Source organism: Chroicocephalus ridibundus, chromosome 6, assembly GCF_963924245.1.
Source record: "Chroicocephalus ridibundus chromosome 6, bChrRid1.1, whole genome shotgun sequence".
Classification (NCBI taxonomy): domain Eukaryota; kingdom Metazoa; phylum Chordata; class Aves; order Charadriiformes; family Laridae; genus Chroicocephalus; species Chroicocephalus ridibundus.
In genome coordinates this window covers 68,272,405-68,296,875 of record NC_086289.1, presented here as the reverse complement: position 1 = coordinate 68,296,875, position 24,471 = coordinate 68,272,405, and the positions used below count along the sequence as shown (strand labels likewise).

At 39.4% G+C, this 24,471-nt stretch overlaps 1 protein-coding gene across 2 annotated transcripts; it reads right to left on the bottom strand.

The window, feature by feature from the left end:
- Positions 1–721: 721 nt before the first annotated feature.
- LOC134517270 (serine palmitoyltransferase small subunit B-like) lies at positions 722–9,394 on the bottom strand. Of its 2 annotated transcripts, XM_063338610.1 has the most exons (6): positions 9,279–9,394; positions 8,760–8,873; positions 5,115–5,313; positions 3,365–4,789; positions 2,857–2,936; positions 722–1,560 (listed from the first exon to the last, which is right to left on the bottom strand). In XM_063338610.1, exon 6 carries the CDS (start codon positions 1,523–1,525, stop codon positions 1,283–1,285), a length of 243 nt encoding a protein of 80 aa, XP_063194680.1. In that variant the 5' UTR covers positions 1,526–1,560; positions 2,857–2,936; positions 3,365–4,789; positions 5,115–5,313; positions 8,760–8,873; positions 9,279–9,394; the 3' UTR covers positions 722–1,282. The 2 variants fall into 2 exon arrangements, with proteins under 2 accessions (XP_063194680.1, XP_063194679.1); XM_063338609.1 differs by having other exon boundaries at positions 2,857–4,789.
- Positions 9,395–24,471: the final 15,077 nt, after the last annotated feature.

Genomic DNA, 24,471 nt, shown 5'->3' with positions numbered 1-24,471 from the left:
AATTGGGAAAGTAACTGAATCTCATGTTGAGATGACAACTTAATTAGTGTCTCCACTTTGTTTTATCACGCTCTACGACCAAATCTCATTTCATAAGTCATTTGATTGCCACTTACTAATAACATCCTGTTCTCTGGAAGGAGAGGACATCCTAGGAGCATCACTATGCTGGAAAGACGTAAGAAAACTCACTTCAGTGTGGGTGGCAGCAAAGTTGCCTTTATGTTACTCTGCACGCGCCCCGTTACTACTCCGTTCTCCTGATTCTAGTTGCTGTATTGGTACTTCACCCCTGCCCAGCTGCAGTTCGTGTCCGCTGTAGCAAGCTGGTAGCACAGGCATCTTGTGTTGCTAAGGCTGAAGCTTAAGAAACATGGAATTTGAAAGAAAGCCAATTAGAGAGTGTCCAGCGCATCAGTTACAAAGTCTGCAGTTTCGAGAGTTAATGTTTCAGACACTACTCAACAGGTAGAGTGTAAAACAGGGGGAATAAGGATTTCAGGACAAAAGGAGGGACATTGCATTTTAGGTAGGGTTTTTATTGTTTTTCAACTGAAATGTCCCTACCACAAATGAATATGCAGTTTCATGTTCTGTGTACGATATGCATGCTTTACCAGTCTTCTAAAAGTAAAATAAAGATTATCTTTTTTTTTTTTTAAATTCCAAGAAAATGAGAATTTTATTATAAATTTTCATGGAAGTAAATCCCCACATTTTTAATAAATCAAATGCATTATTTGCATAATGATGATGAACCATGTAAGTCATGTAATTCATTGTATTAAATAATTGAGGAAACTAAATAAATAATAAAACCATTCTATAAATACACACAGCTTAGAGAAGCAGCTTATAGTTGTACAGTATTGTGCAAAACCTTTTGTGTACACATCTCTCCCATCAGCAAAGCTCTGGCAGACAAGAACAAATGTATGCCATATAATTTCTCAAGATGAAAACTCTCCATATCCAAGCAGCTCTCCCTGGAATAACAAAACATGCAGCACAGTTTTTTCTGTACCCAACCCAGCTTCGTAACTCCAGCCAGTCTTTAAAATTGAAAGCTCTTTAAGAAGCAGTCAAATGATAAAAACAAGGAGTGATTGAAATTGTTTTGGCAAAATAATTTGCTGTCAGAGAGTCCCAGAATAAAGAAGAACATTAAAAGATACTGCAGAATAAAACAGTGTTTGCACGCACCCTGAACCTGTTTATAAACAAAAACGGAGTGTTAAGAAAACACTTCTTTGATCCAAAAGTCAGTGTCAGGTTGCCAATGTTACTTCACGACAGAAACAGTATTTTCATGTTGGTTTCCAAATAAGTGCAAGAAGAATTGGAAAGCCGTGCTAATGTGGACAGAGACAAAGATGTAAGCGGTGTATAATACCATAACTAACATCGTAATGTTGAAAGTGTAGAAGAGCAGTTTTTCCCAGGGCTCCATGAGGTAGCTGCAGGTGATTAGTTCAAACTGGCAGTACAGCCAATAGAGATAGTTCTTCATGCTCTTAATATCCATCTCCGTCTTCTTTGTGTTGCTTCTGAAAGCCTTCCCTGTTACAATAAAGGATAATTAGTAGAAACAGAAATCTTACCAAAAAAATCTATAAAAACATCATATGGGCAGCAACTCCATGCTACTCAGATTGCTCAAACTGACCATTCTTAGTAAATGATGTTTTAAAAACACAAGATTGCAAATACATTTTAAGGCATAAAACATGATCAGATAGTAATAGACTAGCATGAGTCATTCTTTTACCCCGAACCATAAAAGGGTTAATTTGTATTTTTTCCTTTCCTACCTTCAGTTCTGAACATAACAGTCCAATTTAGACCACTGAGTACTGGGCACCATTATTTACCAAAGAGGCTCCACAATATCTCTTTTTTCCAGAAATGGGTTACCCAAGAATTGTTGCAATTCTGTTCTCCAAGGCAAACTCTAGTTTCATAACTTTGCCTTGCACTGGATTATTTAAGACTCTGTTGAAGCAACTTAATTCAAAAAGCACTTCAAACCCTCTCTCCTTCACCACTCATGGATTTTGACATGGAACTTGGCTAGAAGTCTGATTTCTGCTACCCAGACTGAATTTTTACGTCTTATGCTTCAGTTGCTGCTGGAATGACAACTGGGAGTATGCAGAATACCACACATACAGAAATACCAAAAAAAGAAAACTATATAAAGATTATCCAGCTTCTTCTGCAACAGAGATTGAATTGATCTGTTGCCAGAATGAAAACATACAAATTTATTTTAAAGCTTTGTGTTCAAATTAATGTTAATAATTATTGAGTGTTACATTATATAGTTACCAAAACACAGAACTGGAGAGGTAAAGGGAAAACAGGTCTATTTCACTTACTGGTTCTTCCTGTCATTTGGTAAATAAGAGGAGACAAAACAAAAACTGTGATTCCCCTCTTTCTAAGTGGAAAGTTAAGAAGCTCTGGTGGTGTCAAGGTCTGTGGAAAAAAATTTACTCCACAGAAATTAAATACAACTTCATAGAACTATATAGAGTGGGATTTTATCCTAAAAAAAGCCACTTCCTGAAGTTTTTAGAAAAATTTTGCCTCACCTTTTCCATTTTACTTCCATAGCTTCCCCACCTCTTTTCTGCCTGACAGGTGATATAAACTAGAAAATGCTTCTATAGTTAAAAATTATTACTAACTACTTTTAGCAATATCCTTACTATATCCATCACATTTCTGTACATTACATGCAGTTTTTGCTAAATCTAGGTTATACTTAAGCCTCTTATCACTAAATGTATTGCAAAGCTACTTTGACGAAGACTTTTCTTACAACAAATTGATTTTATAAAAAGCAGAACTTACCTCTTCACTCCTCCCTGTTGACAAAACGTCTAGGTGAGAGATGCTTCCTAACACTTCTGCCTCTTGCAGCTGAACAGCTCCTATACAGATTGAGAAGCAGAAACAATTAGCTTTGATCCTCAATTACAGAGTGTGTCCTCTATACCCCGCCCTTCCTCGCTATTGCTAAAAACTCCTCTGGCCAAAGCTCTCTGCATTATGCAACAAGGACAGCCGTCGTCTGGCTCAGTACTGCGCTTTCATGACAGCATTAATTTGATAATTTGTACAAAGTCAGAGTTGAAGAACTGCAGGTTGGAAGGAACATACGAGGCTGAAATACTGTTTAAAAAAATCAGCAAAAAATGTTTATAATTAGTGCCTTCCCTAATTTCAAATCTCAGAAAGTATCTCTGCTTCTATGGTACTTTACAATGCAGTAAAGTTCATGCAAGGTGCAATTTAACGTCTGTGCAAAAACATGGTGTCAGAGTTAAGTAGCCACAAAAATGTAGCTCAATTAATATACCACAGGAAAGTCTCCGGTGAAGCCACCACCTTCTGCAACCTTTGATTAACACCACTTTCAAACAGTTCCCAGTCTTCTCTACATCAGTATCTCCCAGCCCTGCATACACACTTCAGTCATCCTCATCCAGAAACCACAGGGTGGAGAGAATACATGGGCAAGATTTCTGCAAGGAAAAGATGGTGAGTTTTTCTTAAAAATCTTACAAAATAAAAGCCAGCCACAAATGCTTGAGGCATTTTAATGATCTAATTGGACAAGTCAATTAGGTAGAAATCTGCATAATACATTATGTTCTAAACTATCTGCCTGCAGTCAAATCATTTCCAAATATGAATCAGCTTCATTTTGGGAGAACATGCCACAAGCAATGTCTAAGGCATCTGAGCCTCACCTTCTTTCTTCCCTTCCTTACCAAACAGAACCTGAGCTGACCTACTCCCTCAACCTTTTTTTTCCCCCATGGTTTTCAACAAAATAAAGTTTTCTGTTTACAAACTATCCACTTCCCACAGACAATTCAAAAATGGTAAACTACTGCCCCTGGCAGCAGTAGTCAATATACCCCATGCCCTACTTTTCTCCTGCAGAGCAAGGGTCTGCCACAGGACTCCATCTCCTGAGCTGGATGGTTGCGGTTTAGAGAATGGACTCATCAATTGTGAAATATAATTGCCCTGGTGTAGTGCCTGCAGGATTCTTATCTCAAGAGTTTCTACTTTCAACCAAACTTTCTCAGTTACATATTTCATGGAGATCTGGGGTGGGACACGGAGTTTTTTAGGTTTCTTTTTTTCCATGAAAATGTTGGTGAAAAACGCTATATAAACACAATGCTATTGATTTTATACAAGGGAGAAAAAACATCTGACTACCACAGTGCCTGCATTCTTGGCAGGCTAGCATCCCTGCTTCATGTTACTCACCTTCCCTGCGAGGTGGATCAGCCTCTTCTGAATCCTTCAGCAAGATGCGGAGGCAGATCACCGACTCCCAGGGCAGACAAAGGCAGGGCTGTCACCTTCCTGCTCTCTCAGTCCTCTCCAAAAAACACTTGCATAAAAGCCAGGAAAACTCTCCCATTCTTAAGTGCAAAATTGTACAGATGTTTTCCTTTTCAATAATTCTCCACTAGTTCTTTCAATAATATATTCCCCGAGTTGAAACAACGCAGAAAGTGAGACTCGTCTGGGTTTGCTTTAGTTCTAACAGCTTCAAAAAGTTTTACCTGGCAGCTGAGAGCCATTGTGAAAGAGATAGGTGGTAGTGCAGAAGATCTGGCGGCTTCACAGCAATAAAGTGTTGGGGTAAGCAGAATCCATTCCAACGTGATGCTGTAAGCAGATCTTGGACGGTGGTATGTAAAGCCCCCAGGCATCCTCTCCTCCTCGCTTTCTGAGCAGCCACTCCTGCTGCTTTTCCCAGCTACCCCAAGGAGAAATAAGAACTCATGAATACCTTTCACAATTCATAATCAGCTTCACTGTGTATAGCTTCACTATCAGTGTATAGCTTCACTCGGAATACAAAATTTGCCTGAAAAACCTACCTTTTAAGGCCGTTTTAGTTTATGTGCTTTAAGATACTTTTCCCCATACAGAAACAGAAATAGCCTTCAGATTAAAAAACAACAAAACCCCTACAAGAGCAACACCAAAAAACAGACAAAAACATACTGCTACTTTGGGTAAGACGCTGTGATGGGTGACTGCAGATGTATGGAGAAAGAATTATCTTGAAAGGCGCTTACTCTGAGGAGCAGGAAAGAGACTCTCCTGGGTAGCACTCTGTCCCAGAGGGGCTGGTCCCTTGTTTTCAGGTCTCTTGATCGTGTTGCCCACACAATTACATTTCAAAACCTCTTTTTACTCCTTCTCATTGTGGTTTCCGCTGAACAAATTCACATACAGCCATATAAAAGTCATACAGTGACACAGCGATAATTCTTCCTAGGAAGGGGAACATGAATTAAAAAAGCAAATCAGAAACATTCAAATTACCACTGCGCTAAATGAAATCACCAGCCTCCCTTTTCAAAGTTCAGTCAGGTTCCCCAAATGGGTAAGTGGTGACTTCTGATTTATACAGAATTTAGCAGATTAGCTCAATAAGCAGAAGTAAGCAGGTTTTTCCTATTATTTCATGCCTCATAATGGGATCCTCTGATGTCTAATAAGGTGTAAACCCATACTGAGGCATTTGCTCAGCATTTGGCTTCAGAATGGCTGTCTTCTGTGTGGCTTCTCTGCCGTCTAGTAAGGACTATGCAATAATCCTGCTTTTCTCTTCTTGATCATATCTTTTGACAAAATTTATATCTTTAATTTCTGTAAATTTGCCCAATTTAACTGAAATTGACCATGGGATAAAAAGTATGGTATGTGGGAGTATAGTGAGATAGAAGTAATGAAAGAAAATAAACCTCATTTCTGCAGAATACTGAGCAAAAAATGCCTGAAATATCTCTGCCTCACACCTATACACTGTGGCAAACATTTATCTGTCTACTTAAAATTTAGATGCTGGAAAACAATCGAAGCAGAAAGTCAAGGTCAGGACAGCTTTCTAATCTACCCCATCCGTCTTATCCACACAAAGCAAGGCACAGGCAAGTTTGTTTTGTTGTAATAGTATACTTCAGTTTGTTTGATCCCTTTTGGCTCCAGCATCACTTGGAATGAATGGAAAAAAGCAACATCGCTGACGAATTATTAACATACTGGAGAGGCAGCCTTCTGCAGCTCTCCACGACAGCCAGCATCTGCCTGCAGCTTCAAAACCATAACGTGGTTCTGCTTGGCTCGGCAACCTCTTCCTGCCCTCCCCCTCGTGCTGGCAGGGAAGGCACGCCAGGTAACTAGTCAGGCCTGGCAGGACAAAGACAGTCCTCAGCCTGCGCAGAACCTGACCACACAACTGCAGGCACTGGAGGAAGGGACGGGATGGAAACACATGACAAGGGAGATGGTAGGAGGCTGGGCAGGTCATGGCAAAGATGAGCTTCACAGCTACAGAACCACACCACGGGGTAAGTAATGCGATCACAGACAGTGGTGCGAACCTCCTCCTATGAAGGTCTTCAGCCTCTGATAGTTACCTTCTGTCTTCAAGACACCTGAGCACCAGCTTCACGGCATAGGGAAAGAAACCCAGCAATAAGGAATGACTTGTATAGTGAATTGTTAGCTTGACTTGCCAGTATAATCAATCTGCACCAAAAAACCTAGAGAATATACACTAGTGTTCTTGGAAAGGAGAAAAAAATGCCCTATACTGTAGAACAGGCCAATTCTTAGAAAGGCTCTGTTCTGCATGGTGTAAAACTTCTGGCATGCAGCTCCACAAATCCTGGCACCAGAGGACAGGTTTATCTAGAGTGGTATCACGCCTAGAATCAGGCTGTACAACACGTAACACCAAATGAGGAATGTATCTTGATGAGGAATGTATCTTGTCTCCAGTTTATATGGGCTTGACTTACTGCTGCTTGTAATGCAAATAACATATTTTAATTAATACATTGTTGTCTGCAAGAGTCATACGATTTCCCAGCATACTTCCCTACACCTGGCTAGACCAGTTCAGGAACTTTTTTAATTCTATACCAAGATAGATAATTAAGTAAGTGAAAACTATGAAGGCTAGTAATCTCCAAAAACACAAGGAATCTGCATAGCTGGCCCAGAAGGATTAGGCACAGACTATTTCAACCTGAAGTAAGATGACATCATACCATTTAATATGTTGCAAACTGAGCATTTCGTAAAAGTTGGATAGTTAAGCATGTCAGTTGTGAAGAGCAGTGAACCTAGATCTTCCCAGTTGCAATTGCTTCTCATCTTACTATACAGCTCACTCACAAAATTTTTTATTTAGCTAACACTGACGCACACGAGACTCCAGCAAAGCAAGTTTCTTCTGCCCACCAGTGTCCCAGCAGTATATAGAACACGCTCTTGTGTGGCAGTCTGCTGTCGCAGTCCTTTCATGGCTGGTCTCTCACTGAGGTTAGGGGTTTTTTCTCTAAGCGTGGTTCAAATTCACCATATTTTCCAGCTCCAGGCTGTGCTTTGTTCCTTCACCTGGCAGGCTTTCACATCCCTTTCTGAATTGGGGTCATTTACGAACAGAAAAGATAATGGAAACTATGTGTTCCTGCACTGAGCAGCAAAGTTCTGCTTTCTCACTCGTTTCTCTAAGCTGTTAACAACGTTTATCAGTTTCAGGTCTTTTCCCCAGTGTTGCCCATGCATCACCCAACATGTAACTGGTGTTGTTTCAGGTGTAAAGCAAATATAACAGAAAAGGAAAAGCTGCCTAAAAGGAGTTTAAAATCTAGACCTGTACAGATAAAAGGCACAGCTGCGAGTTGCAGAGCTGAATGCCCAGCCTGGGACTAGGAGCTGATCAAACTGAGAGTTCTCCTAAGACCAAGATCCTCCCATTCTCTAATTTCTAGGATCATTCTGTAGTTTAACTTTAAAACAGGGGTGATACAACCCTAGCTATCCTGCAGACCTTCAGCTATACAAAGAACTGACAGAAGCAGTAAGAAGACATGTAGTTTGGCTTTTAGTAGAGAAATAGCTGCAGTTCTTTATTTTAGACATTTTTGCAAGCATATAGCAAATCACGCGCACAATGACAGTCATAGTGCTGTCAAATACTATGGAAGAATTTATTAGCATAGGACTTGAAAAAAAAAAGTGCATTTTCTCAACCAGATTATTCTAAAAATCATACTTCCTGTCATTAGCCTATTTTCCAGGTATACAGAAAATTACATTAGAATGCCCTGCTAAAACTGACAATACAGTGGAGTGGCACAGGATGGGAATCAGGGACTTTCCATTAGCATTGGTCAGGGACATCACATCCTCCTGCACTGCCATCTCCCCTTGTTTCTGCTCCCCTCCTCATTCATCTCAAAATTATATGCACCTCTGGTGAACAGTCTGAGTAAACATTTCAACTACATACTTCAATGAAATTTGACCTTTAATTAAGAACTCTGAAGCTGACTCCCGAGTACTCCTGCAGCAACTGAGCCTTGAGAGATGACAAAACAACTACTGCAAACTTCGGTTGTGCTGCCAGCAAATAGAGTAGAGGGTTTCTATATATAGGCTCAGGATGGCAACAGCTGCAGTCCCGATGTGCTCCATTAATGCCTCATCCCTTTTCCAGGAAGCCACTCAGCTGCCTGATTCTGTCAGGACTGAGGAAATCCCAAAGCCTTCGTGACTTACCCCAGTAGAAAAAAGGCAAAAAGGGCTCTTCAGCAGGAAAAAACTAATTTTAAATCATTGCAGCATGAAACCCTGCCCCATCTAATGCTGAAACCACAAGGAACAGTGTGCTGGGTTTGGAATATGCAAAAGAACATTCCACTTACGGAGCATCAAAAGGATAATGGCTGTGTGCTTGGTTCTCTCTCCCAGGTATGTCAACACATACTTTGCAAGGGCTAAGAATCCACCAGAACTGGTGCACTGTACGGAAGACTTCTCTGTAAGACAAATTAGCATCGGGTGAGGTCCAAGGTGCTGGTTTTCAGGAGGAAAGACAAGGAATTTAAAATTTGTTTTTTTAAGAAAATAGGCAAGATGAAAGGATGAGCCCTGTGATGTTTTCTTGTTATAACTAAGGCAGGTAGTTACCAAAATGGGTGTCCCTTCCCAGGCAAGAATAATGAATTCTCCTCACATCCTTTTTAACTTTGATTTCAGTTGTGGCATCTAAAGCCTACCTGAAGCTTTTACCACCCCCAAAAAAAGGTTCTCAAAGCTGAATTCAGTATTTCATCAGAACACAGCCCCTCACCCAGCCCTCATCAGGAGACCCGGCCTTGCTCTGAGGAAAAAGCTGGTGTGGGGCACAGTGCCTCTGCAAGGCAGGAGCCCTTGGTCCTTACCTTGCGAGGGGCCAGCAGGAGTCACGAAGGGCGCGCTGTCATAAAACAATGCCAAAGGGGACAAAAAAAAAAAAAGGCAAAAACAAAACAAAAAAAAATCCAAAAGCCAAAACCCGGACCACCCGCGCCAGGCCGCGGCGAGGAGGCAGCTGCCTACAAGTCCCAGCAGCCCCCGCGTCACGGAGCCGCCGGGCTCGGCGGGAGGCACCGCAAGGGCTGCTGGGGCGGGTAGTCTCGGCGAGGCGCCGGGCGGGAAGGCTTGCGGGACAGTGCAGGTTGTGGGCATGTCGTAAGAGGAAAAGTTCCGTGTGGGCACAGCGTGAGGGGCCCGATTGTGTCTGTGACAGTGACAGGGTAAGAACAACCACACAGATCTCAGAAATTCCTCTCAACATGGCGTTGATAGTTGTTGGTGCACCCACCCTCCTCAGGACTCTTCCCGCCCAGACAGACCCTCTTCCCTTCCCTAGCAGCAATGACGTGAAGTGAACAGCTTGGTTTTTTTTTTTTATGCTGGTATTTTATTCCACATTGTCCAAACTAGAAGTGGTTTTACTCGTGTGAGCCTCTCCTCTAAAGGGCTGTCCATGTCTCTTACCTCAGGGGGAACAAGCAGCCACCCTTGGAGCAGAGTGCCTGAGGTAACCCGGACCCGCCATTTCGCTGCATTTCCCTTCAGCGTAGCCATATGCTTGGTGAGTAAGGTCCAAATTAGCTATAGTAAGAGAAAATACCCATTAAAATGTAATAATACCTTTTCTACAGACATCAGATGATTAATTAAGAGTGTTCTGAGGAAAAAATTAGTTCCTGCCTTGTGTAAGTGATGCTTTGAAAAGGCAAATTTGAGAACATTCAGTGTATCCTCTGTGACAGAAGGGTCTCCAGAGGAATTACGGTACTTGAAAGTATTACAGCCTTTTCTGTAATTGCTTGAAGAAGTACATGGCATTCAAATGTGTCTGTTAAGAAATGCTCTCTTGTCTTTCCGCCTAAGCACAGGTGGTTTTACTGGAATAAAATTTGCAAGTGTCTTTCTCATTTTTTCAGCATTTTTTTTTCTTTAATTTTGTAGACTATTGCCATTTTAGCATGAATTCTTCCTTGCCTCATCAAACACAATGCAGAGGTGTTTGATCCTTGGTGTGAATAACAGTGCTCAAGTAAATGGGCCTTCAGAGGAACGTAGCACATGGCCACAATTGTGGACATGAACCATTTGGTGGGATGAGAAACCGAAATAAAGAGTTAACCAAGTTATTTAATGCATCACTCCCAAGTGTCTTAAAGAGGTTTTAGATATCTAAATAGCTTTGAGATGTGGATGTTGGAGCAGAAATGGCATGGTCATTTGGGTACTTACTCTCAGTGAAATCCTAGTCAGTAAAATTCTGTTTGGATTTGAATACATGGTGTAAAAAGTGAAAACAATGCAAGGTGAAAGCACTGGGAAACTGAATAATTCATCCAAATAATACATATTTTTTCTCCAAAAGGCCACATCAGTCTGACAATATATGCTTTATCTGAAACTTATTTCAAAAAAGACTTTGTCAAGGTCATCAAATTGAAACTATTTCTAATTTTATTTAAACTAAATTTGCTTTTTTCCCTACACTTTTAAAATGCTGTTTCAATCTCTGGTGCTTTATACCTACCTATGAGGAAGAGGAATATTCCATGTACCTCTGAAAGGAAAAAGACGGTATAGATTATGTATGATAATGGACAGATTGCTAGAAGTTTATCTTCTGCCAAGACACTATCCCAGACTGCCTCATGGGTGCCTTTCACAGGGTGGAAGATGACTTTCAGTGAAATTTAATCTACTATAAGAGGAGCAGAGAAGAAAATTGAAGACTCAGGAAATTGTTTGCTTTCTTAATTGCTGACTCCTGGGAACTGGAGAAGTGAACATCCTCGCACTACTATGAAAGTGGGAGTAGGGATAAGTCAAGGAAAGACTGGCAGAAAACAGCAAATCCTGCAGTTTGAGTATCCTGGAATGTAATCTACCTGACAGAGAGAAAAGTGGCCCACAGCAGTGATGCTCAACAATTAAGGAACAGGGATTTGCAGTTTTCCAGGCTGACATAATTAGTCATTGCTTCCTACAAAAATACAGAAAGCAATAACCAGGCTATTTCAGCCTGCCAGATCCTGCCTCTTCTGACTGACAAACCCCCTCACAGGAAGGTGTTAAAGCTTGGCTTACACAACTGAGACTTTTGCACCCAGAGAGGATTGTGCCCTGTCTTTGATCACCATCTCTGCTCTCTCCGGTAGCTTCCAACTGCAAAGTGTAACGAGATTCAGCAGTACGGAAAATGCCGTCACGCTGGAGTCATCTGTGCCCCAAAGAGACAGCTAATTCACCTCACGCTGCCGTCAAGCCCCGTGCCGTGGGACTGAAGATGCATGTTTTGCAATTGGCTCGTCACCGTCAGCAATGCCTGTCATCGCTTTCAAACCAGGATGCTTCAGGAGTCAAAGTGTGTCCTGTCACCTTTTCCTCTCGCAATGCTAATTAGACTCTGCGCTCTGCAAGTGCACAAGAGAGACACAAAAGATGTTGATGAATCTCGCTTGTTGCTGCCCTGAAGCTATAATAAATGCACCTCAGGGCATGCCAGTGGATTGGGCTGTAATGTTTGAATTAATCCCGTGTTTTAGAAGTGAAACCAGGAGATAAAATAGTTTCTGCCTTAAGACATTCGTATTAGCTCAGTAAAACTATATATGGACCCCAAGCAAACACCCTTCACCTTTGCCCAGAGCTCTTTCTCAAACTTAGTTTCTACTGTGGCACATGAAGGGGAAAAAGCTTACTTTCAGGGCTAATTAGGATGGAGAGAAACTGTTGATTTTTGGATGGAAGAATAATGTCCTATGTGGAAGAGATTTGCAGGTATGAGAGAGTCAGACAGTGGAAATTGCACAGAATGCAGCAATTTATGTTCAAAATCAAATCTCCGTAGCCAGAAGAGTAGAAATTTATTATTTTAAAAGAAAATCTTAACGTCTATAAACAGTGTTTAAATTGTGTACAAAGAACCCAAATACATAAAATGTGTGTCTCGTCTGTGTGCATTAATTTCTCTGACTGCATTTACTTTTCATGCAGTCTTTCAGTATAAGAAGCTTTATAAAATCGGAAGGCTAAAATACACAAAAGTGCGTATTTTGCTTAACTATGTTACAGTTCATTGTTCTCCAGGACACATGAATTTGAAACCTTCAGATAGCTTTCTTAAGTTAGCTCTGGCCATCTACACTTTGCAGTAGCACCTACCAGACAAGTGGATCCACCTTATATTTTATTCCTGTAATTTCTGAGTAATGACATTGATATATTGTGAGTGAGAATTTGAGGCAGATTTTTCTTAATCCTTATGTATTTTCTATCAGAAAACAAGTCTTCTGCATTTCTGCACTGACAAGATAATCAGTGATGCTGCTTCTTTACTGATATTATTTTGACAGAGGTTCGGACCTTTTCCTCTATATGAATTCTCTTTATTTAGATATTTCTTTCACATGTGTCCTAGTTTCTGTAGGACTATGGCATAAGAAACAGGAATTTATTTTCAGTGAAATTCCCAAATCAACACTGACAAAAATAAAATCTGAAGAATAATTAGAACTATTCTAGAAATACATGAGGAAAAAGGGAAAATAAATATATTCATAGTTTATAATTTAAAGCAATACGAAAACACTCTGTGTAGCTGTGTTCATGTGCATGCACATGAGTAGCAGAACAGTACATATTGTACTAGCGGTACAATGATGTTAATTGCGTATTTCTTCTGTTAGGAAGTTTTTACTTGTCAGCTTTAACAGTATTCCTATCAAATAGTTTTGTGTAAAATTTCTTAGGTTGTACTTCTGATTTACAAATACTATTTCATACTGTTGCAAGAACTCATGTATGTATCAGCAAAGAGGTTTCTGTTCTGTAGCTTTGTTTTCAATGTAACCAAGCACTACCAGAGGGATGCGGTCTTGTATATACAAACCTAAATGGTGGTTGCATCATTAAATATGATACAGTTACTTGCTAAACAGTAAATTAATAAGAACTGGGGTTCTTGAGTTTCAATCTTTGATCTGCCTTAGCTCCCTCGCTGCCCCTTCATAATTGCAAATTGTGAAAGCAGTGGGTCTTTGAACCAGAAGGTCTCATTTTTAACATTTCTCTTTGCTTTTTTCTTTATATCCTTCTCTTATTAATAGCCATTTGTCAATGTAGAATTTTCAGAATTTTAGTATAGATTTAAAAATATCTTCTTTTATACGTATCCATCTTTATGATTAATAACAGAAATGTAGCGACTGACCTAAAAAGACTGATTCCTTTCAAAATTATAAAAGGCTTTCATCCCATTGTCTGATCTGATCTTAAATGAGCACATTTTCAGTCCTGGAAGAATGAGGCATTGCTACTCCATATAAATCAAAATCTGAGCTCACAGTCTAATTTAATCAAAAAAGGGAAGAGCAGTTTTTACTGGAAAATGCAGACATAATCGTCAAATGATGGATAACATAAGGTCAATGGTAGGTCATTTCTTAGAAGAAAAATAAACCAGACATTTGCAGATGCAAGATTGTATTTACTATTAACCTTTACAGTGTAACTAAATAGAAACATTTCCCAGCAGGAATTAGTACCCAGAGTGTAGCTTTTGAATCTTCATGGATTTATGAACCATGTTCAATTACATTTTTAATTCTTTCCTCATACACAACTCTTTTATCACCTTGCCACCTATCAAAGCACCATAAAAATAGGACTCTGCCACTCCAGAGAGACCTATTGTTTCAAGACTTCACAGACTTACTATTAAAGCCCATTTCATGTTTCATAAATTTTTATATCAGACATTCATCCCTGGCTTGCTTTCCTGTCTGAATGACATACTGGCTCTTATTTTAAAGATAAATTAAATCCTTTCAGCCATATTTTCCGCATTCCAGATGTAACCCTAGGGAACCTCTGTAAAATACTATGTGAGAGTGAGAGAAAACAAAGCCCATTTTGAAAACAAAGGGCAAAATTATGCATTATTTGTCTCATTTCTACTTATACATTGAAATCTTCCTCTGTTGCTAATATAAATGTAATAGTTGTTGATCACCTGCCTCTCTTCATATGCTGAGTTCAGTCAGTAAGTATGCTTCCAGTAAAGGCTCTTTATCAATATACTCTTAGCTTCAGATGGCTAGAGAAAGGGAGAGTTCCGAATACACAACAGTCATTTTAGCCATAATCCTACCACTGATTCTAACAGAAGGCAATGTATTAGGCAAAGATTTAGATGTGGTTAAATGATACTAGTGTCTCACTGTGAGTCAGTAAGAAATTTGCATGTTCTGGAAGAGATTGGATTCAGTTGTCTTATCCATAGGTGACATTTCACCTAAATACATTTAATGCAGGAGTATTTGGTGTTCTTTCAAAGGGTTTTATTTAAAAGATAGCCAGGGAAACAGTGTTTCACAAAAAAAAGTGTTGTAATTTTCAAATGTTTCAATGAAAAATTTGGTTTTTTATGAAGAACAGAAAACAAATGTCAGTGATTCCTTAAATGTATATTTATTGCAACTCTGATATTTTCAATACCCTTAAAAATATTTCTAAAATTCTAATATAAAGAAGAATAATCCCGAGCATTTTTTAAAACTAGATCCTCAGGCTGTCAGGAAACAATGGTGTTAAGGAATTGCGCATGGACGGTGAGAAAGCAGAGAATTGCAGTGTGAGAGTGGCAGCCTCTTAAACTGCTTTTGACACTGAGGGAAAGGCCAATATAGCTACACCTTTACACTCTTTTATTTCTACAGCCTTTCCTATGTGTAAGGAGTTAAATGCAACAAAATACAGTTCAAAAGCACAGCAGTGAAATTACGCTATTTATCTTTCTAAACACACAGCTATTAATGTTATTAAATAGTTAAGCAAATTACTGTGAAACAAATTCTGTGAAAAGAACTAATATTTTACAGCAATACAGGAGGTGTGGAAAGAACTATTATAAACCCTTCTTCAGATCTTTCACTAGTTTATTGATGTTTGCCAGTACAGCATGTTGTACTTATTCTCCCTATGTGATTTTTCCATTTTCTTATTTGTGCACTGTGCTATAATGGCAGATAACTGTGAGGTCCTTAGCTTTGAAACAAATGCCACAAACAGTATATCATTGCCCTTGTAACTACTCTCCTTGATTTCAGTAGAATCCTAAGATAAATTCAGGAAAGTCATATATACCAGAGCATAGGCTGAAGGTCAGTGAGACTATTTATGTGCTGAACTGCCTTTCCAGAGTAGGGTCACAGTTAAAAAGCCTTTAATTTTATTTTTTTCAGCAGAACTCAGCTATTTGGAGAAACCGATCTTAATACACAAGATTTCATTAAATGTCTCTTGGTATCGTAGAGGAATAAAGACTCAGTGAACTTATTAACCTTAAGGAAGTAATAGAGCAGGTTTATAAGATGGCAACTGCAGTTTCAAATGCATAGTGCTTCACCCCAACATAACTTAGCCAAAGTTTAAAGTATATATCTTCATTTAAAATGAGGGTTTCTCACTTCTTCAGAGAGGTTCTGCCTAAGTTGCTTTCTTGTATTGCCACTCCTGTGTTGATGTTTGTCAGCGGGAGACTTCTCAAACCTTTAAGAACCAATTTTATTAGGTTTAAAGGCCTTTATTACATGCCATCAAATCTGCTGGACAAGTACTTGAACCGCCTTACATCTTCTCAACTTTTGAATTAAAACTTACTGTAAGGGAACTTTGTGTGGTGTCTCAAAACTGTATTTTACACAAGCCAACATTTACTGCCACTGCTTCAGCTTCATATCTTGCGTTTCTCAGACTGCTCCTGACACCTCAGCAGTGCAGATTTTTCTTGAGAGTGCTTGTTACTGGTAGTTTTGGGTAGAAAACTTATAAAAATATCTCAAAGAATTACAAGTAATATGTCTCATGCCACAATCATTACAGGAGTAAAGTATATGGGAATTTTTTTCACTGTGGTTCTGCTGTTTCATGTGTGCTGATTTGAACCAACCCTTGTTGAAGGAAGCTCTTTAGAAGGTGCCACGCTCAAAGGCACTGAAAGAGTGGGGGTCTTCTGTCTTTTCCACAGGAGTTATGTTGTAAATATAGCTTATTTCACTTCCGAAGAGCTTTGTGATTCAAGACTTTTATGAGTTTTCAGATCTAGAAAGACCAGATAAAGAAGCAGTAGAAGAAAGATAGATGAATATGCACACAACCCACAGATTCTGCAAATTATGAGATATTTTGCTTTTCTATCCTCACATACATCAATTCAGGAATTAATTCCTGTTGCTCCTGATTGGGAACATAACTAGCAGAACTCAAATTTTGGCTGGTAGCCCAGTTCCTCTCATATAAGTGCATCAGCCATCTCCTGTTCCATTATCAAATCCATAGCATCATGTATTTGTTACACAGAAAGTGCTGTTAGTTAATGCTTAGCCAAGCTGTGAAATTATTTCTTGAATATTTTTTCCATTACAGCAAGGAACAGAAAGGAGAAATTGTTTCATCTGCATGCAGTTATCAGGTTTTACTTCTGAAGCACAGGATTAATTCTAACATTAAGATTTTTCTGGTCAGTTGATCTGCCTGTCCTGAGGTACATTTCTTATGCTTAAAATGTTATGAGAGTCCGTAGAGGAAGGGGTGCTTTTTCTTTGTGCTGTCACTTCTGGTGACAGAGCAGTGTGGTTGATACCCTTTTTCTGTAGCAGGTCAAGTCAAGCTGCAGTGGCCCTGTCCTCCCTGAGCCACCCCAGCACCTACGCAGGGGATAGGTGGAATCAGGAGTGCAGAGGCACAAGGGGAAGCCAGGAACTGCAGCAGGTGTATGGACCATGCGTCGAAGAAGGGAGAAAACCCTTCCCCACTCTCTTCCAGCAAGAACTCGGGATATAGCGAGCACGTGAAATAACTGTATCATCCCTCCAGCAAACAGCATTACTTTCCATTTACTGCAAAGATCTCCTTCGTAACTCCTACGGGCAGCAACAAGCGAGATTCATCAACATCTTTTGTGTCTCTCTTGTGCACTTGCAGAGCGCAGAGTCTAATTAGCATTGCGAGAGGAAAAGGTGACAGGACACACTTTGACTCCTGAAGCATCCTGGTTTGAAAGCGATGACAGGCATTGCTGACGGTGACGAGCCAATTGCAAAACATGCATCTTCAGTCCCACAGCACGGGGCTTGACGGCAGCGTGAGGTGAATTAGCTGTCTCTTTGGGGCACAGATGACTCCAGCGTGACGGCATTTTCCGTACTGCTGAATCTCGTTACACTTTGCAGTTGGAAGCTACCGGAGAGAGCAGAGATGGTGATCAAAGACAGGGCACAATCCTCTCTGGGTGCAAAAGTCTCAGTTGTGTAAGCCAAGCTTTAACACCTTCCTGTGAGGGGGTTTGTCAGTCAGAAGAGGCAGGATCTGGCAGGCTGAAATAGCCTGGTTATTGCTTTCTGTATTTTTGTAGGAAGCAATGACTAATTATGTCAGCCTGGAAAAGTGCAAATCCCTGTTCCTTAATTGTGGAACATTACTAATGGATTGGGCATTGCACAGGCCACTGAGAGACAGAACCCCTGTATAAGGAGCTGACAGTATAAGCAACTGATCAGATTACTGGCTAAGTGTCTTCAACTCCCATATTAAATCAACTTGTGGTTATTTCTTTTTCACGTACCAGGTTTACTGTTTTCTCTGGTGAACACTAGCTATCCATAATGGCCAGCAATGATAAGGTAAAAAAGCAGGAGATACAGTAGTTAACGATGGATTCACAATGTAGCAAGAAGCTTTTTCCCCCCGTATTTTAGTTTAAAAATTATTTCATTTACTTGTCAGAGTAGATCTTCTGACTTTCAATTTAAGTGTAAAGGTCAGCAGAGAACAATGTTTTTGGAGAAGTCATCAGCTATAAATAAATCAGTTCATAGCATCTGATAAACAGCCTCCTGCAGAGGGATCTGTGTAAATACATTCCATTCCTTCTATGTGCACTCTTATTCTTTGTTTGCTTCTTTTTCATCATCTGAAGGCAGCTGCCAGTCATTCTGTCCTCTCTAAGCAGATACTGTGATTGTGGCAAATTTTGTGAGCTGTGAGAATGCTGAAAGCAGTGGTGCTTGCAGGGAAGAAAACTGAATTTAGTATTGTGTTGCTATCACCGGCTTTTTCTGTATGCACGTGCAGAAATGAATCCTTGATAGCTGGAAGCAGCAGTAGGGAAGCCCACAGCTGTTTGAAACTCCTTCCCCCATCTGGTGTCAGCTTCACAGTCTGGTGCCTCAGGAGACCTAGGACTGATGTGGGAACTGGGCTGGGGGGCAGGGGGAGAGGGGAGTACATACAAAAGAAAATTAAAACAAAGTCATAAAATTCTCTTGCAGTCAGACGATTTTTCCCATTAAAATACAGCTCCTATGCGGCAAATCTGCATTGTGGGGAAGCAGATGGTGCTGTGGTATGTATATTTCACCAAGTGGGAAGGAAGGAGAGAGAGTTCTGCCAGCTGAAGGTACCAACCCATGCAGCTATTTCAGTACAAACCATGCCGTTTGGATCTCACTAGACATATTGCCCATGAGAAGACAGAGAACAAACAAAAAGAAATGCGTTTGTCACTGCAGACACACAAGAAGAATAGATAACACTTAAAACATCCTTGAGTAGAGTTGTGTATGGGAATTATCACTTTCCTTACTACATACAGTTCTTATGAACCCAAACTTTCTTGTATGATTCAATGGAGCGTAGACATCTAAATATCTCTAATTAGCTTATCCCTATTACAGAATGTTTTTAAAGTCGTCTTCTGCCAGTGTCCCTAACTGTTAACTTCTGATTTTTTTTAATTCCTTTTGTATTTCTTTCTGTGCTTTTGTATTTCTCTTGGAGGAAGATTATGGCTGTATCCAGTGGCCATCAGCAATGCTCCTTCAGTTTTCTGTGCTGGCTCTTTAGAGAAAGTCTAAGTCTCTTCCTGATGCTTATAAAATACATATCCCATTTCAGCCCTAGAGGTATGAATGCTTCATCTTTATTTATTGACAGACCTATTTCAAGCAAAATTCAAGCAGTAGGCATGAATACAAACACTGTAATTTAAAAAATGGGGAAAGTCTTAATAAATTCTCCATACCCCAATAAAAAAATTCTTCCATCATTCTTGTTTGAATATTTCTCTATCATCTCCATCACTAAAATCTGGGAAAATAAGTCAGCCTTTTGAACTGAGTAAAAGGAGCCTGTCCCTGAGGCTGCATATGAAAATGAAGCAGCGTGTGAGAATCAATCACATATTCCTAGAGACAAAAGGAACACAGGCTGCCTGCTTCATGCTGTTCGGGGACTATAAAGCAGTCAGAAAACCAATTTACGTGGCTTGCTCAAGGAAATCTTAAGTAGCCCAGAGCTGAGTTATCTCTATCATGCCTTTTAAAAGGCTTTACTTTTTCGGGTATATTAAGAGTACGGTCAAGGGAAAATGTCGGGGTTGGATCACTACCGCACCTTTGAAATTCACTGTGGCTGTCTGTAACTAACCTCTTGAAGAGGCATGGAGCTGAGTGCAACTTGGGAGCTGTTTTAAATTGTGCAGTCAGCTGAGTCCACAGTTAATTTTAGTGTGCAAGTAAGTCATAAAAAAAGGCACCTGTAACCTCAGTTCCCCTCTCATCTCAGTTTTGTTCCAAGCCCAGCTTGGCGGACCTAACGATCTAGTCCAGAATGCAGCCCATAATGTTTTGCATACAAATGTATCTGAAAAAAGTAAAAATGCAAGGAATTAAAATGTATAAATCAAATTTGTAGGCTCTTGCTTAATGCAAATTAAATAGTCTACAACAAAGACAACGAAACATCTGCTAAACCAAGTAAAAATTAATGAAGAAGAAAATGAAGATTGCTTTGTTGGTGGTTTTTTTTCAATTTGTGTTCAAATCTGAGAAAGATTTAGTAACAATGCTGCCAGTTTGTAGCTAATTCAAAGTGATTCTAAATTGCTTAGCTTCTATTTATATTTTCCTTGCATATTTTGGAGTTCTTCATAAAAGTGCTAAGTTTGTGATGCATTAATTGACCAGCAAATACTTTAGAAACACTTTCAAATATATCTTCACTCAGTACTGATGCAAAGTTATGCTGCTATTTAAATGAAAGAATACTGTAGATAGCAGCTTTGGCTGTCAGGATCATCTTCAGTTTTACCTGCCGGGCTTTTTTGGAGATATTTCAGTCATGCTCCAGTTCTCAGTGAGTTCATCTCTGGAAACTGACAGGGAAAAATGTGTTTTGAATAATTATGATACAGAGGGCCTAACCAGGGAAACCTCAGAATAAATCAGTGAGAATTTCCAAGAGTATGTCATACCCTTGAGAGGTGGACTCAGAATCAAAATTGTGAGATCATGCGCCCACCGAGGTCCAAGGCAAAGTTTCCCACTGACTTCAGTGAGAACAGAGCTTCAGCTTTTTGTTCTCATTTCATTGTCACTGTCAGTATTATAGTTTCTTTGTGAACCTTTTATATATTTGCATCACCTGGTAACTGTATAACTACTGACATCAGAATCGCATCATATTCCTGTCAGCTTCTTTCCATCCCACTTCCTTAAGCCAGTTGCAGATTGTCTTTACATCAGCATGTGAGCTCCCTGTTAGAAAAATATTTTACTTTTCACCCACGAAGATAGCCATTTTTTCCTTGCAATTCTAGAATTGTATTAATTCAAGGTTCTGTAAGTTGATAGACTCCAGAATTTCCTTCTGAAATACATCCCTGGTTAAATTTTTCCATAAAACGAGTATTGGCATCTTTTCTTGATTGTGTGTATCACAGGGTAGTTTGGCTCTGATAGTAAAAGTAAATAAGATTGTGTAAGCACTAATAGACAACAGCCCTTAGTTTACTTGGGAAATTACACTGATTTTTCTTTTCTTGAAATACCTGTTTTCTTCAGGTATAACTTACACCAAATGATATACCTACAATCAGAAATTATATGCCCTAACATTAGTAAACCAGATCTGGGATTTCCATTATTGTGTTATCTGTCTGTGTGCAGGTACCTGCACACATTTAACCTTCCCAGTATATCCAGGATGTGCTTCAACTGCACAGCGATACGCTGCTTCAGTGTTGTGATTCGGTGCACACTATTTCATAGCAGAATCTTATGTTTAAATAAAAGATGCTACTAAAACATGACTGCCTTTTCCAGAAATCTCCCTGCATCCTGTGACTCTCATCCTCACTGACACTAAGGTCACTTTATGTTGCCAGGAAATAAACGAAAATCATCAGACTTTACACACTAAGCTGTACTATAATGGGGAAGGGGAATTGAGAATCATGGAAAATAGAAAAGAACAACTTGTGTGGGAAATTGCTGTTTTCATTCCACATCTGCAAATGTTCCTCTTCAACAGAGATGCGAGATGAGCAAAACTCCTATAATAAGATTTCTCATGGGCTTACCAGGGAGAAGGCAGAATTTACCTGCAATGCTTCGCATTTGCTGCAACAATTCTGGAAACAATATTAGAAAGTGTTGTTTATATCAACTGACATTAAAAGAATGCATAAAAGAATTTGGCAGAAAAAGACTTTATTTACCTGTTATCAAAACTATTGTAGAAAGCAGTTTGTGATATGCTATACTGTTATTCCTCTGGAGATCTGTGTCTGTCACAGCCAAAGAACATCCTGACTATTCTAAAAAAAATTTCTTTAAAACATCTGAAAAGAAAAGCACGAGAGATTTTACTGCATTGCAGTTTTATTCCTGACATGCAAAAATACAGTTTTATAGTTATCATTGGTACTATTTTTTCTATTATGATTTTATATATTAACAGAAGAAAAGGGACATGGCTCTGTAGGCTTCTGGGAGAATTTTGATAAAAGTTTCGGTGTTCTGACCTGCAATGAAAGGACTAACCTGCAGTATGCTCCATTAATGTGCCCTTCTGATTTATGCTAATAACACTGAATCAGAATGAATTTGAGAATCAGTTTGAATCAGAAAATCCTGAGAAGAGTTTTCAAATAGGCAGCAGAATACAGTAAATAATAACAGAAGCATACTTCACATTTTAGCATCCCAAAGAATATTATAAAATAGAAATTTTACAGATTTTGGTAGTATTTTTACAAGGAAATTTCCATCAAATGAAACACTTCATGTTAGTAAAATTGTCCAGTAAAGCTGATGACCCATTCAGTTTTGTACCTTGCCCGTTCATCATAAAATAATAGTAAAATCAGTTTGCATATGAAGTATACAAAATAACGTTTTATTGTTATTTAAATTATCATTGTAAGTATCTTTACAAAATGAGGCTTCTTACAATCAAAAACCATTGTTTTTCTGTTATAAGCAAGAAATTACAATGCTAACAGTGTTGGTATTGTGCAGACTAGAAAAAAATGAGTGCTTTTTCCAATATCTTATTCTGTATTTTAATTCTGGGTGCCATGAAAATTGTCTGTGAATGAAAGTTGTATGCTGCTTTTTTTCTCTTGGGCCCGAAATAATTTCCAATTTCATTCCATATCAGGCAACATATACCCAATCCCCGTGTGTTATAACACTAAGCGGACGATCAATACATGTCTGTATTAGCAGATTATCTGCTTCTGTAGCCAATGCATGAAAACAAATTATGCCTTGATAGTTTCCTGCTACATGTAAGCAGTAGGAGGAGCTGTTGAGCAAGAAATGTTTTTCCACATGCTCAGCTCCTTAATATAGTGTATCATTAAGTTTACTGGGGAAGTTGACTCAGTGATCGCTTTTCATTCCTTTCACAAATGAACAAAAGTCAGAGGTCTCCCACCCAACAAAACCAACGTGAAATCTTTCAATAACAACTGATATCCCAAAGATTTGTGAATTTTTTATTACTGATTTCCAGTGTTTAAAAGAACGTGTGTGGATCTTGAAGCTCTGTTTCTCTCCTGGGGAGATTTGCTAGAATAAGCGGTGCAGGATTCAGCCATGGAGCGCAGAACGAAACCCTTGAGTGGGTTTGTTGGCTCACTCTGCATCAGACCACTGGGCTGTCTCAATGTCGCTTTGAATTTTGCACATAATGGTACATTGGTATAGAAGTTGTATGTAATACCTGTATTGTTAGCATTTAATTAGTGGACAATTCCATTTCAGGGGCTTAGTATTTACATGGATTACTTTGGGATGGCCCTATCACGATGACAATTGCTGCCCCATTGCATCTGTTTAGCAGAACAAGACTTGGCCTGTACCCTATTGTTCCATATGAAAGCTTTAGACATTATGCAGCTGTGGAGCGTTTCAGGTCATATTTTCACAGCGAGATGCTTTTGGAACCAACTCAAACTCTCTTGCAGTATAAAATATGCATAATGCAATGGAAGATCGGCAACAATAACGATGTTGCTAATGGACTACTCCAGGGCAGTATGGAGCATCTTCTGCTCCTGGGGGCAGTTAGCACAGAGAGCATCCTGTACTTCTTTGGAGAAAGTTGTTGGACAGTGTACGGATACCAGTCCTCGGCAACTGAAGTAGCAATGAGGAGATGCACGCTGGTGTCTGGAAGAGCAATTTGTGCACTCTCTGTCTTGAAACCACTTCATTTCACTTCGCAATCCCATAGTCTGAATTCAAATTGCCATCAGTGAAACACAGCTTGCTTACAAGTCACTGTTCCCTGACAGTACATACATGTTTATATTTCATTAAAATTGTGATTAAATAATGAATTAGTTGGTGGTAGTGAGCAGTATTCTCCACATTTTTACATTTATTTTAACTTTCATTAAACATAAAATTAAATAGAATTAAAAGAAGCAATAATACAGTTGTTATTAAAAACAAACACAATCATTACAGAGACAATTTTGCTTAGCGGCCACATACAGCTTCCAGCCAGTACAATGAACAACTCAAAGGGGAGCTCCTGCAGCAGACACAGCAAAAAGCCAGGGAGAAGAAATTACCTCTCTGAGGGCACACATACAAAGACAAATTGACTGTGCCGAGGGACCTGTGTTGTAATGCAAGTGTCCCAGGTGTGCTCAGACACAATTTAGATAGAACAAAACCGAGGCTTTGTTTAAACTGAGAAGTTTTGCTAGAA